Source organism: Hordeum vulgare, chromosome 6H, assembly GCF_904849725.1.
Source record: "Hordeum vulgare subsp. vulgare chromosome 6H, MorexV3_pseudomolecules_assembly, whole genome shotgun sequence".
NCBI classification, from domain to species: domain Eukaryota; kingdom Viridiplantae; phylum Streptophyta; class Magnoliopsida; order Poales; family Poaceae; genus Hordeum; species Hordeum vulgare.
The window spans coordinates 410,094,155-410,106,970 of NC_058523.1; the positions used below are offsets into that span (position 1 = coordinate 410,094,155).

Sequence of the window (12,816 nt, forward strand, 5' to 3'; positions counted from 1 at the left end):
CGCGAGGAAGCCGACGAGAAAGACGGGCAACGAGGCGGAGAAGGTGGCCAGGGCGAAGGTGGCGACCAAGAAGGGGGTCACAGCCGAGGTGAGGACATGTCATATTTTTGTTCTTGCGCCGTGGTTCCAGTTTCCACAAAGTAAAGTTAAAGCTTTCACGGGTTGTTGCGTCGATAGATTGGCCTGAAGTGTCTAAGTACACATGCTTGGTGTCTTCACAAGGTCATAGGGAAGAGATCATAGCTGACCTTTTCACAGAAGTGAAAGATCCACAGAAGGGGTTTATATATGCTGGTGTCTGTTACTGTTATTATTTTCCTAATGTAATATTTATTCTGTATAAATGCGTCTCTTGCAGAGAATTGCTTTTGTCCTTCTATAAAGCAAACAAGTCTTGCAAACCTGGAAGGATAATATTTTATCGGTTAGTCAAGGGAATTACTTGTGCTCTGATTTCTGAATCAACTCCTTTCTTGTCTGTACCGAGAGCTTATTTCCTTTCCTTGCAGAGATGGTGTTAGCGAAGGCCAATTTAGCCAGGTCTTGCTTTATGAAATGGATGCAATATACAGGGTATTCTTTTTGCCTCCTTTATTTCTCTCTGTTTATGCATCATATTTGATTTTATTTTGTCTGTGGTAGAGAATAATAACGGAGACCTCTGCATTGCATTTATTTATCCTTCCTATGTTCATGTGCTAACTACGATTTTAATCATTATCTTGTTGCTTGCTTTCTCCTAGGCTTGTTCTAGCTTAGAGAACGGATACCTTCCTCAAGTTACATTTGTTGTGGTACAAAAGAGACATCACACACGGCTTTTTCCTGAAGATCATCGTTCAGGGATCTATAAACTTTTGGTAACTAGCCTATCGCTATTGCCCTGTAGTGGCCTGACGCTGAACATTCTAACCATTGAAGTGATTGCCAAGTTTTTATAACTAGGGAAAAGGTTATGTTTACTGGCTTCCTTTTGAGCATCAAATATCTGCATTTCTCCGAAGCTAATTTTGCAATATAGGGAACTGGATATACAGTAGTGTGTTAGATATTGGCCCTGAACTCTATTCAAATAATGTCCAGTCAAAACATATTTTCTGCTGTGCTATCTGTTTGCTGCAAATGACATCGAATCGCACATCTAATATGCATCATGGTTACAGGTACACAAGATCTCAGTCATGCCCTTTCTGCCACGGAAGCCTGAAGAGAGTCCAGTCCAGGGACCTGTGGGTGCTCACGGGCGACGACGACGTGATCGACCCCGTGACCCTGGAGAAGGAGAACGTGAGGCACTTCCACAGCTTCATCGACAGCCTGCACCTCATCGTCCCCGACAACCTTCTGCTGGTCTACTATGACTACCTGCATCTGATGGAAATTTGCATTTTTAACTTTAACATAGATGTTTAGTAAAATCGGATATAAAAACTGGTGCACAATGACATATGAATCGGTTATGCTTTTTTTACCCGATGCAACGCACGGACATTTGTGCTAGTTTAAACTAATAATTCCACAACACAAAGGGCATCGCCTACTCCCTGTGTTCCATTAATAGGACGGAGGAAGTAAATTTTCTTAAGCTAAAACAATTTGGAAAACGTCCTTATATTATGGGACAGAGAAGATGGGTTTTGTGTTTCCCTATACGGTCCGAATTACAATTAGTCTGTAGTTGAATGTTTAGAGGGACTGTGGTATCCCAACCAATTAGAGTTTAAATTCTGATGCTCGCATTTATTTCTGTATTAATTTCAGGATTTTCGGTGATGCACATTCAATGGGAGGAGACGTTTCCGTCGACGATGATACGCTTACAATGACTTCGTAAATCTCAAGATGATATGCCGGCCGAGTCTGTCGAAGATGTTTATAGGGATAAGGTGTACGTGTGTGCGTTTATAGGATGAATGTATACGGGTGTATATCAACGTTTGCGTGTGCATTGTATGTTAAAAAAAGAATTACTGCTCGAAAAGAGAAAATGGAATTACTGAACTGTACCGGCACCGGCGGTGTCTCACATGGGCACCAAAACAGCTGGGCGTGAAGATAGCGTCACATGGTCAAAAGAAGCGGCCGTTCATTATCCCCTAATAAATTAATCAGAAAATCAAAATCAACTCTAGGGAAAACAGAAAAAGAAAAAGAAAAACTCCATTGCCACCGTCTCGGCGTCGTCGTCGCTCGGCTCGCGCGCTCCGACCTAGCCCTAGCCCTAGCCCTCCCTGCCAGCTGATGGTGGGCGGGCTGCGAGATCTGTAGGGCTCGTTAGCTTCCGCCGGCGGGAGGAGATGGACGCCGGGAACGACGGCACGACGACGCCGGTGTTGCTCAACGTGTACGACCTGACGCCCGTCAACGATTACCTCTACTGGCTCGGCTTCGGCGTCTTCCACTCCGGAATCGAAGGTATTGGTCCTTTCATTCCCTTTCCCTTTGTTCTTCATGTGGATTCTTCCATTCCCGTGATTCTTCCCCTGCTAGCATGATTACGCTGGTGGATTTAACTGAGATGCCAGCTGTTTCAGTTTTCCTAAAAACAATTTGGTTGCGGTGACTTTTGAACGATTTTGTTATTACCGTTGCTGTTCTAGGATCAATTTCAATTGGATGTTTTGGCTACCCCAATCTTAATAGTGAATTTTGTTGGAGGATTGTCAAAAATATATTGACAGGTCTGATCAATGCGCGAGAAATAATAGGGGGAAAAGGGGAAACAAATATAAAATGAACAATGTATTGGTATATAAAAGGAGAAATGTGCATGGCATTTGTCTTGGTATATCATATTTTGCATGAAGAAAATACTTCCATAAGTGTGGTTTTGGTGTACACTAAAATTCAAGAACTAAAACTGACTGTAGGTTTATTTGATTGTATGCATCGTGGAAATCAGACTGGTTATGTTATGTGTGGAACTGTGGAACATCTCACTTATGTTTGCTACATATACGTTCCTTTTCTCCATGTGAATGTCATACTTAGATGATCTACAGAAGCGTGAACTCATGTTTTTGTACCCATTTTTCCCATATGAGTAGTTCATGGCATGGAATATGGATTTGGAGCACATGATTTCTCATCCAGCGGTGTATTTGAGGTGCAATCGAAATGTTGCCCTGGATTTGTCTATAGAAAGACGGTGTGGCTAGGCACAACTGACATGTCTCGGGAAGATTTCCGCTCGTTCATTGAAAGACTTGCAGGGAAGTATCATGGCAATACATATAATTTGATTTCAAAGAACTGCAATCATTTCACAGATGATGTCTGTAAGAACTTGACTGGAAAACCCATCCCTGGCTGGGTGAATAGGTTGGCCAGAGTAGGTTGGTATCATTATCATATATGTTTCCATACTTCCTGAGATTGGTGAAAATCATAGCTAACTGGTTGCATTTTCTCTCTCTCAAAACTCTAGGCTCGGTTTTTGACTGTCTACTACCAGAAAGTGTCCAAGTTTCTCCTGTTGGACATGTCCCAACTCTTCGTCCAGTTATTGGTCAGTATCTTCTTAACTTTTCTTCCATTTCCTTTTAAAAGAAACCTACATGTTGACTTTTCTTCCATTTCCTTTCAAAAGAAACCTATATCTTGACATGTTGTTTCTGACTGTTAGTGTGACATTCTTGTGAAATATCATGAGGCTAAGAATGAAATGTTGTTGTATACTTTGCTTCCATTTGCAAAATATAAGCTCCACCATGTTGATTAAGATCTGGTCCTTTTCCTTGTTGTTCCTTGGAGGTTAGAAATTTCACTTTGTCTTGCACGGTAGTCAGAATTCTTCATAACTCTATTTATATATGCTCCTTTCAGTTTGAACAGTTAGTGCCATCAACTTTAAAGTGTTATGTGCGCTGGTAACTTGCACATGATTAAGCAATTGGTAGTAAATATTAATTAATTATGTTATAGAAGAATCAGAATGTGTTATCGCTCAAGACATCATCCTGAATAACGCCTAAAAATGGAATGGGGTACTTTAAATTATGCAATATGTTCACCAGTCTCGGATCTTTAGAAAAAGGAACAAATCCTATTTCGGCACTCTTTAGAGGCTATCACTCGTTTATTGCAGTTCTCCATTTATTATATCTAAAATGGATAATCTTATGACAATCCTTCGCAACACATGGAAACATATATGGCGTTTCACATTTCATATAACTCATGCAGCTTTAAGATCTTCCAAGTCTTGTGTAGTTATAGTTGAATGTATTAAGTTTCCTTGAAATGAGACTAGTTTTCTTGGTTCCATAATGAATGAGCAAAACAAAGGTATTCCAGTAGTTTTCATCATACCAATCATCCATTCCCGACATGGAATAGTTTGCATGGGGCTGCCCAGAACGGTGGTTATATGCTTGGATCAGGAAAACCTAGTGGTGGAGGAAGCGTCCAAAGTTATAGGTTGTCATTTGTATAACATTATCTAGACAAAAGTTGATATTTAAAAACTACAGTATGATTTTACATGAATTAAGAGTTCTTTTACTGGCTACTCTTCTATCTTCTGGTATAATCAGTTCAAGTTGAATAATCTTCTATCTTCCTTCTTCCACCGCCAATGCACGTACCGGAGGCAGAAGAACAGGATTCACAGCCTCGCCGTGGCCGATGGCACGGTCACCAGCCCGAGCGACATGGCAGCATTGGCCTTTGCGCACTTCGACGACTTGCTTGGCTCCACGGTACACCGAGAGTGCACCCTCGACCTGTCAGACCTCATCACGCCGGCCGACCTGGCCGACCTTGATGCGCCATTTTGCGCAAAGGAGATTTGGCAGGCGGTCAAGCGCTTGCCGGCGCGCAAGGCGCCAGGCCCGGATGGCTACACCGCCGAGTTCCCGCACACCTGCTGGCCCACTGTTCGTCAGGACTTCCTCGACGTATTCCAGCAGCTATACGCGCTAAGGGGACGTGGTTTCAGCTCCATGAACCAGGCTCTCCTCACACTGATTCCCAAGCGCGCGGATGCAGCCGGCCTTGCCGATTACAGGCCCATAAGCCTGATCCACCTTGTGGCCAAGGTCTTTGCTAAGGCCCTGTCACTACGCCTCACCCCCAAGCTCAATGACCTCGTGACCTCGTCAGCACGAACCAGAACGCATTCATCCCTGGGCGCAGCCTGCACGACAACTTCGTCCTCGTCCGGCAGTCTGCGCGCCTGCTACACCAACTCGGAGCCCCGCGCGTGCTCCTGAAACTGGACCTGGCACGCGCCTTCGACTCGATCAGCTGGGCGTTCCTCTTCGGGGTCTTGCGCCAATACGGCTTCGGCAATCGCTTCCTGGACTGGTTGGCGATCCTCCTCTCAACAGCCAGCACCAAGGTGCTCTTGAATGGCGCGCCTGGCCCCGGAATCTGGTACCGCCGCGGCCTGAGACAAGGCGACCCCCTGTCGCCCCAGCTCTTCGTCCTCGCGGTCGACACCCTGGGGCGCCTGCTACACCGCGCCACCGAGCTCGGCATCCTACGACAACTTCACCCCCGCCGCTCACTCCCCGTCGTCTCGCTCTACGCCAACGACGTGATCCTCTTCTGCCACCCCTCGCACAGCGACATCGAGGCGATAAAGAGCATCCTGCAACTCTTCGGGCGCGCCTCTGGACTCCAGATTAACTTCCTGAAGAGCACAGCCACGCTGATCCGCTGCAACCCCGCCACAGCCACGCCTGTTGTCGACCTGCTGGGATGCCCCATCGTGGACCTTCCCATCACCTACTTGGGCATCCCACTGACACTACGGCGCCCAACTGCTACCCAGCTACAGCCCGTCGTCGACAGGACCGCCGGTATGCTCCCGTGCTGGAAGGCACACCTCATGAACAAGGCGGGTCGCCTCGCATTCGTCAAAGCCGTCCTGAGCGCGATCCCTATCCACCAGCTCCTCGTGCTAGCTCCACCGAAGAAGACAATCAAAGCGCTGGTGAAAATCCAGCGAGGGTTCCTGTGGGCGGGGCGCGCCAATGCCCAGGGCGGTAACTGGCATGTCAATTGGCAACGCGTCGCGCGGCCAATTTCCCTGGGTGGCCTCGGCGTCCGGGACCTGGAGCGCTCTGGCCTGGCACTGCGCTTGCGCTGGCTTTGGTTTAGTCGCACTGACAGCACCAGAGCCTGTAGCGGCCTCGACCTGCAATTCTCGGCGGAGGAGCGCGACTTCTTCTTCGCCTCCACCACCATGCAGCTCGGCAACGGCCAACAGGCCCTTTTCTGGGAGGACAGATGGCTGGAGGGGCATGCCATCCGAGAAATCGCGCCCCAGCTATATGCATGCATCCCCAAACACCGACGCAAGCTGCGAACTGTGGCCAATGGGCTGCAGGCTCATAAGTGGGCACGTGATATCCATGGCGTGCTTGGGATCCAAGAGGTTGGGCAATACCTTCAGCTCTGGCACAAGATCGAACCCGTGATAGCCAGGAGAGGGCTGGAGCACCACCCACGATGCCTCCTCTGCGACCAGGAACCGGAAACTATGCACCACCTCCTCCTCGCCTGCCCATTCTCCCGACAAGTATGGCATGAGACCCTGGCCTGGCTAAGGATCCCCTGTCGCCCACCTGATGGCGAGGAATCGCTCAATGCTTGGTGGTCCACTGCGAGACGAGCCACGCCGACGCTTATGCGCAAGGGCCTCGCATCCATGACACTGCTCGTACCTTGGATGACATGGAAACACAGAAATGGCTGCGTGTTTGACAACGAACGACCCTCGACCACGAGCTTTATTGCGAAGATCAAGGAGGAAGCGACGCTTTGGGCCAGGGCCGGCGCGCTAGGCCTCAAAGCCGCGATCCCGCAGACTTGGGATGTTCACTGATTTTCTTTTCCTGGCCCTGTAACCACCTCCTAGGAGGATTGTAACCTAAAACCCTATCTTTTCAATACAATGAAACGCAAAAGTCTTTTGCGTTTTCTCGAAAAAAAGTAGAATAATTACCCATCCAAACAACCACATTTTATAAGACCCATATACAATGGAGGGTTGTGTAAATACTTTGTGATGTTATCCTGTAGTATATGATAATTTTGTGCGATCTTATTGACCATCTTGATTGTTTCCTTCTTAAACACTATACACAGATGATGATTTTGATTCGATATCTTCTTCGGACAGCGATGAGGGTGATGAGGACAAGCACCTGTTGGAAGCACCATCCACTGAGTTGCTTCCTGTAGACGTGCCATTAAAGCTAGCCAAAGATCTTCTTTGACATGTTCCATGCTTTTTTCTGCAAAATTGACGTATTACAACTGCAACCACTGGAGTCCAGGGCGATGATGCGATGTTTCTGGGTGGTTTGAGTGACAGGACAGAACCGTGGAGCTTGCCACTGGTACAACCTATTCCTTTTTCACAGAGTTTTGCCTTTCTAGCAGGTGTACAGATAGGAATTGGCCATCTTGTCCAAAAGATAAGTCTAGTTACTTGCTGTTTATCAGTTCGTGCAGTGACCGCTGTATCGTACTCAGAAAATGTTGAGCCTGGTACTGATGTTAGTCTGTATATTTTGTTAAACGAGCTGGAATAGGCATCGTCGAGAATGTTTGCCTTGGCAATGCTCGCCTGAGCCTGGTAATGAAATTCCATGTCCTTGCTATCATAGACCCGTCATCTCCATGTGCTCCTATATGGTTATTGACAATGGTCTGTTCAATTCCTGATTAATCAGGTAACTAAGATGCGTCCGGGAGAATGTGCTAACTGATGCAAAATATTGTATCAATATTCAAAGCAATTAGGCATGTAAAATATATGACTCCTATGTGATCGCAAATTTTGAGAGAAAAAAAAACATCATTTTTGTGGCCTGTGTACAAACAAAAGATTTAGCGATTAAAATGTCCTCTCTTTTTTTCTGGGAGCTGAGTTTGTTTTTAAGGATATTTTTTCTATGAAACGTGCAAGCATTCAAATTACACAAACATTCCTGTTGTGATTAGTGATGTCATGCTGCCAGTGCAGGTGATGACAGGATAGTATTTTCTGAACCATGTTTGATCCCAGCCTCCAGGCTACTTTTTCATTTACTTTTGACAAACAGCCTACAGGCTACTGAAGCGTTCAACTCATCGTTCGTTTTCTAGTCCTACGTATCAGCTGTTGCCTTCCCCTTTTCTTCATTACTTCCTCCGTTCCTAAATATAAGTCTTTTAAGCGATTTCACTAAGGGTCTACATACGGAGCAAAATGATTGAATCTATACTCTAAAACATGTCTATATACATCCATATGTAGTTTACTAATGAAATCTCTAGAAAGACTTATATTTAGTAACGGAGGGAGTAGATCCTTGAGTTAAAAGTTTCGAATTTTGTTTTGCCGGTCTAAATTAGAATGTGCATTTTTTTTTTGTGTGTGTAAAGAAAAGGCAGTCGTTTCTGCCACTCGATCAGAAAAAAAAGATAGCACATATACAAAGTGGAAAAGGAAGAAGATAAAGACCGCTTGCCATCAGGTTTGTCAAATATCAGCAGTGCCTTTGCATCTCTGACAACCACTATCCTTGCGACGTTTTCCCCTTAAAAAGTGTGCCCCAACGTATCAACATTGATAAAACAGTGGTGGAGATTTACATTTTACAAGCACAAAGCCGATACTATGCTCACACCGCACACAACATACATATTGCATAATAATTGCGAAAGATTAATGAGCGAAAGATTAAAGAACGACACGACCCTATATATATATATATATATATATTTACTTATCTACAAACACTTCCGACTTTCTGAACGCCTTCTATATGACACTTGATTCCTGGGATTGCCATAAACGTGCTCACCAGGCTCGGCGACTCCGCGGTTAGCGACTCGTGTATGATCACAACACAATCTTTGTTTCCAGAGATCGGGGCTGTCCACTATGCAACGAAATGGTCGATCATATGCTTTATGACATCGGCACCTTCGCTATGCATGACGGGATCTTTTACCTGTTTGAATTTGCAATTTATAGGAAGGCAACACCTCAGCCTCAGCACTAGCGCTGTGTGGATAACTGGATATCAGAGCATGGACGGTGTTTGAGAGCCAAAGGCGTACCTGAATTACGCTGTGTGCAGCAGATCTTGCTTTGCTATTATGGAAGCTGACGTCCACCTTTTCCCATGACACACGCTTAAGTCCTCTCAAAAGCCGTTCTGCAATATTTCACGCAAAGTTAGCCCATCAGGTCCACTTCTGCTTCAAGGACTGATATAGGAACTAAGAGCATGTGTCAAACGATGATGACACGAGTTGCAATTTCTGATTCCTTGGATGTCACATTAGACAGTTTGTGGAAACTCATGACTAAAGGAACATAGAAAAAGATTTCTCCCAACAGAAAAAAGAAACATAGAAAAAGATGACAGCCCAACCACAAGATCTAACACGGAACACCACAACCATAAGTCATGGCAGTGAACAGGGAGGTAGGAGCAATGATTTATCTGGATTAGTCTGAAAACCGTCCTTGAACATGGTCTCATTTATGACCGTATCTGCCGACATCATGTTACATCTAAGCATTCTAGAGTCATATGCGCCACAGGAAATATGGTGTGTGGTCAGGGATCCTATGCAACATGGCATGGCACGTTAAACAACCACAACATGACAATTGGTGTCATGTCCGGATGTTCCCATGCCCTGACTATTCCAAACTGAGAAGCAATAGTTTGCTTTGTTTTCTGGATCAAGCGAAGAAGTGCAAAACTGAAGGCAGCCCTCAGCCCTCCCTTGGAGACGAGTGTAAAACAAGGGTTCAGTTAGAGCACTAAATCAACATGTTTTTTTTTACATATAGCTCATGCAATGTCATAGCATCCTTTAAGTTCCAACTTTAAACTCAAATTATGCTAGAAGAAACAAAAATGATAAGTATGCTGTCTGACGAAAAATGATAAGTATGCTGTCTGACAAAAATGATAAGTATGCTGTCAATAGTAATGTTTGTTATTTTCCACTTAGTTAGGTCATGTTTGAAACCAGCAGAAGTTGGGATGCTTATTCTCAATATGGCGTATCAACGCGCATAAAATGCAGCATCGTCAACTCCCATTTAGTACACATAAACAAAATAATGATTCAAATAACACAGCTAGTAAAATCTAACTGAGAACTAAGCTTTCCATCTTAGTGGTATTTAATAACATTTCTCTAAGAACCCTTTTGTTTATAAGAAACTAGTCATTCCATAGTGAAATACAACATAATCGTAGTTTAGTCAAAATAATAATGCAAACCTTCTAGAGTGCAGTTATCCTTGTCCATGTCAGCAACATCAGCACATTGATCAAGAGATTCTGCTTTGGATAGTTCCTCATATACAATATGTGGATAAATCTTGCTTGTCGAATCAACCCACTACAAAACGCAATCAAATCAAGTTACAAATGCCAAACTAACTGAAAGTGTTATGATATAGATTCACGGTTACATATCAAAATAAAAAATTACACAGAAGTTCATAAATTGTACCTTGGGTAGTTCGGAGGCCCCTCTAATTGATGATGTCCTCCATCCAACAATATCTTAATCAATATCAGTTATGGAAAAACCTCAAGAAAGTGTTTATTTTACAACCTTATTTAAGGATTAAAGTAAGGATACGATCGTAACCAACATTGGAATATGCAACTCTCCGCTGAAATGCTTGCAAAGCAGATCTACAATAGAAAAATCCGTAAGCATGAAAACATACAAGTATTCACAATCCAAGCACATAGAGGCAGTTGGCAGACAAGCATACATGAACCGCAGGTCCCCAGAATCATCCACCATACATTGCAACAATGGAGGCTTTCCATCATCATTATCAGTAAGAAATAGGTGCTTGCCAGTTCTTCTAAATATTAAGTGAATGATGCAGCACGCAAACTTTTCTATCGCAGTAACTCCAAAAAGGAAAGGAACCTGTATATTGGTTTAAAAAAAACATTGGCGTAAGATGGAAATATTATATGTTTTCTCCAGTTCTGAACACAGTAACATAAGATAGAATGAAACCACTACCTGCTTGTTTCCTCTAGAACCAAGATGTGGTGATGCAACAGTTATGAAGTTGACCGCCTCAAGCCCATGTATGTTGCCTCTGTTGCTGTCTCTCAAACTCTGAGGACAATTTGCAAGTGCTTGTCTAGGTGGTCTATAGAGTCTACCGATGGCATATCTTGCAACCAATCCTCCAACGGAATGCGCAACAAAAGATATCTTTGTTATCTGTGGTCTTTTGTTGATTTCTTCAATAACCTGGCTTGCTAAATTTTTGTCATTAAATTGGGGGAACGAAGACATAAAGCGCAGAAAGGAAGATGAAAAATGCAAGATGCATAATGAAAAACTAACCTCTTGTGCCAACCGTTCACCCATCACATCAATGCCATCTAAAGTTAGCTTGTGCATGTTGCTGCTACTACCTAGAGAATTAACATATCATTGGACTATCCACAAGGAAATGTTCATAACCCAGAAAGAGCTTCCATACTGTAGAAGAAATAGGCTCTGTACGACTTCAATTGGAATAATGGAAGTAGAGGGAGAGAGGAAATCTATTGTTATCTGCCACAACAGTTTTTTCTTATTTCATTGCAATAATAGCTCACTAAACTTAATAGTTAACACCAATAAGATAGGCGATGAACATGCGGGAATGAGTAGACCTTACAATGAACTATGACTCTGCCTTCTAGCAACTTATGGAATTGCTCAGCTCCAAATTTCCAATCCGCTGTGCTGTACAAATAACGAGAGAAATATCAATACCATGGGCAAATGCCAAAGTAGGAATCTCTCGATTATTCATAGTTGCAATATACATGTGCGGATGCATTGGGTGTTAAATTCAGCTAGTTAGGCACTCTGAATTCAGTGATACGGGGGCCTAATTTTGCCTGCTCTGCTGGAAATGCCAAACCAGCCGAATCCGTGTGAACTAGTACATGGTATGAAGCGATAACCCATCTCAATTTAGTCTGCTACCATGACATTCTAAGTGATCAAATTATTCCATTTTATTATCAAAAAGTAGATAGAAATGTAGAGGTCGTCCATGTTCATCTCCTACTATACCAACCAGAATTCCAAAATAGAAGTAAAAACATTATAAGAGAACTATCGCGTCAATCCTAAATCCGCAAAGCTTTGGAGACAACCGACGGGTCCCATATAGAAGGGAGAAAAAACGTATGTACGTGTCGCTAGGAGAATCGAGCAATTTAGGAAGCCAAATTACTTTTCTTTCCTGAAAAATGAGGCCAAATCACTGGACAAACACAGAGAACAAGATCGATGCCGGGTCGCCGCAGGAGGCCCGCAAGCTTAGCAAGTAGGCCCGTACCTCCCAACGATCCCGTGGACCATGATCACCAGGTGGTCGGCCCCGCCTACGGCCGGCTCCGGCTCCGGCGCTGCCGCCTCCTCCTCGGGCGCCGCCGCAGCCTCCCGGCAGTCTCCGTCTTCGAGGTCGCCCATTTAACTGACCCGCCCGCCCAACACGAACGCACGCACACGGCGCGCGCGGAGGGGGCCGGAAGTGGGGGGAAGGAAACGGATAGGCGGCAGAGGGGCTGCTCGGGGAAAGGGGCAGAGTGTCTTATAGGGCGGGCGAATCGCGACGCCGCGTGTACGCCAACACGAAACGGGTGAGAAAGGAGAAGGCATGTGATTGGAGGCGGAGGGTGACAGGTGGGGAAGACGTTGCTGACGGGGACCACCTGTCTGGGACGAGCAGAGCACGGTTGGGAGGTAGGCGTGGCGGCCCAATCCGAATGGCAGAACACACCGGCGGAGAACCAAGGAAGCAAGTCCAACCACCGG

General features: G+C 44.8%; 2 protein-coding genes and 1 long non-coding RNA gene across 3 annotated transcripts; 2 read left to right on the plus strand and 1 right to left on the minus strand.

Moving 5' to 3' along the window:
* The first annotated feature begins 375 nt into the window (after positions 1–375).
* Positions 376–801, plus strand: LOC123401247. The gene is made up of 3 exons (XR_006611056.1): positions 376–424; positions 510–573; positions 744–801. It is a non-coding gene; the product is annotated as an uncharacterized LOC123401247 (long non-coding RNA).
* A 1,261-nt stretch (positions 802–2,062) lies between these two features.
* On the plus strand, positions 2,063–7,616 carry LOC123401249 (deSI-like protein At4g17486). The gene is made up of 4 exons (XM_045094997.1): positions 2,063–2,415; positions 3,048–3,335; positions 3,428–3,508; positions 7,096–7,616. The coding sequence occupies exons 1-4, from the start codon at positions 2,298–2,300 to the stop codon at positions 7,224–7,226; spliced, it is 618 nt and encodes a 205-aa protein (XP_044950932.1). The 5' UTR covers positions 2,063–2,297; the 3' UTR covers positions 7,227–7,616.
* Positions 7,617–8,527: 911 nt separating this feature from the next.
* LOC123401248 (putative lipase ROG1) lies at positions 8,528–12,607 on the minus strand. The gene is made up of 10 exons (XM_045094996.1): positions 12,338–12,607; positions 11,666–11,733; positions 11,347–11,417; positions 11,014–11,250; positions 10,751–10,914; positions 10,612–10,667; positions 10,480–10,532; positions 10,245–10,365; positions 9,061–9,158; positions 8,528–8,951 (listed from the first exon to the last, which is right to left on the minus strand). Exons 1-10 carry the CDS (start codon positions 12,469–12,471, stop codon positions 8,880–8,882), a joined length of 1,074 nt encoding a protein of 357 aa, XP_044950931.1. The 5' UTR covers positions 12,472–12,607; the 3' UTR covers positions 8,528–8,879.
* Between the last annotated feature and the right edge of the window lie 209 nt (positions 12,608–12,816).

Bases quoted from the DNA above. Each gene is read 5' to 3' on its own strand.
- LOC123401249 (XM_045094997.1), top strand. From the start codon at position 2,298: ATGGACGCCGGGAACGACGGCACGACGACGCCGGTGTTGCTCAACGTG. The intron at 2,416-3,047 runs GTATTGGTCCTT...CCATATGAGTAG, and splicing joins CTTCCACTCCGGAATCGAAG to TTCATGGCATGGAATATGGA. The intron at 3,509-7,095 runs GTCAGTATCTTC...CACTATACACAG, and splicing joins AACTCTTCGTCCAGTTATTG to ATGATGATTTTGATTCGATA.
- LOC123401248 (XM_045094996.1), bottom strand. From the start codon at position 12,471: ATGGGCGACCTCGAAGACGGAGACTGCCGGGAGGCTGCGGCGGCGCCC. The intron at 11,418-11,665 runs GTAAGGTCTACT...TTAATTCTCTAG, and splicing joins AGGCAGAGTCATAGTTCATT to GTAGTAGCAGCAACATGCAC. The intron at 11,251-11,346 runs GTTAGTTTTTCA...TTAGCAAGCCAG, and splicing joins GTGAACGGTTGGCACAAGAG to GTTATTGAAGAAATCAACAA.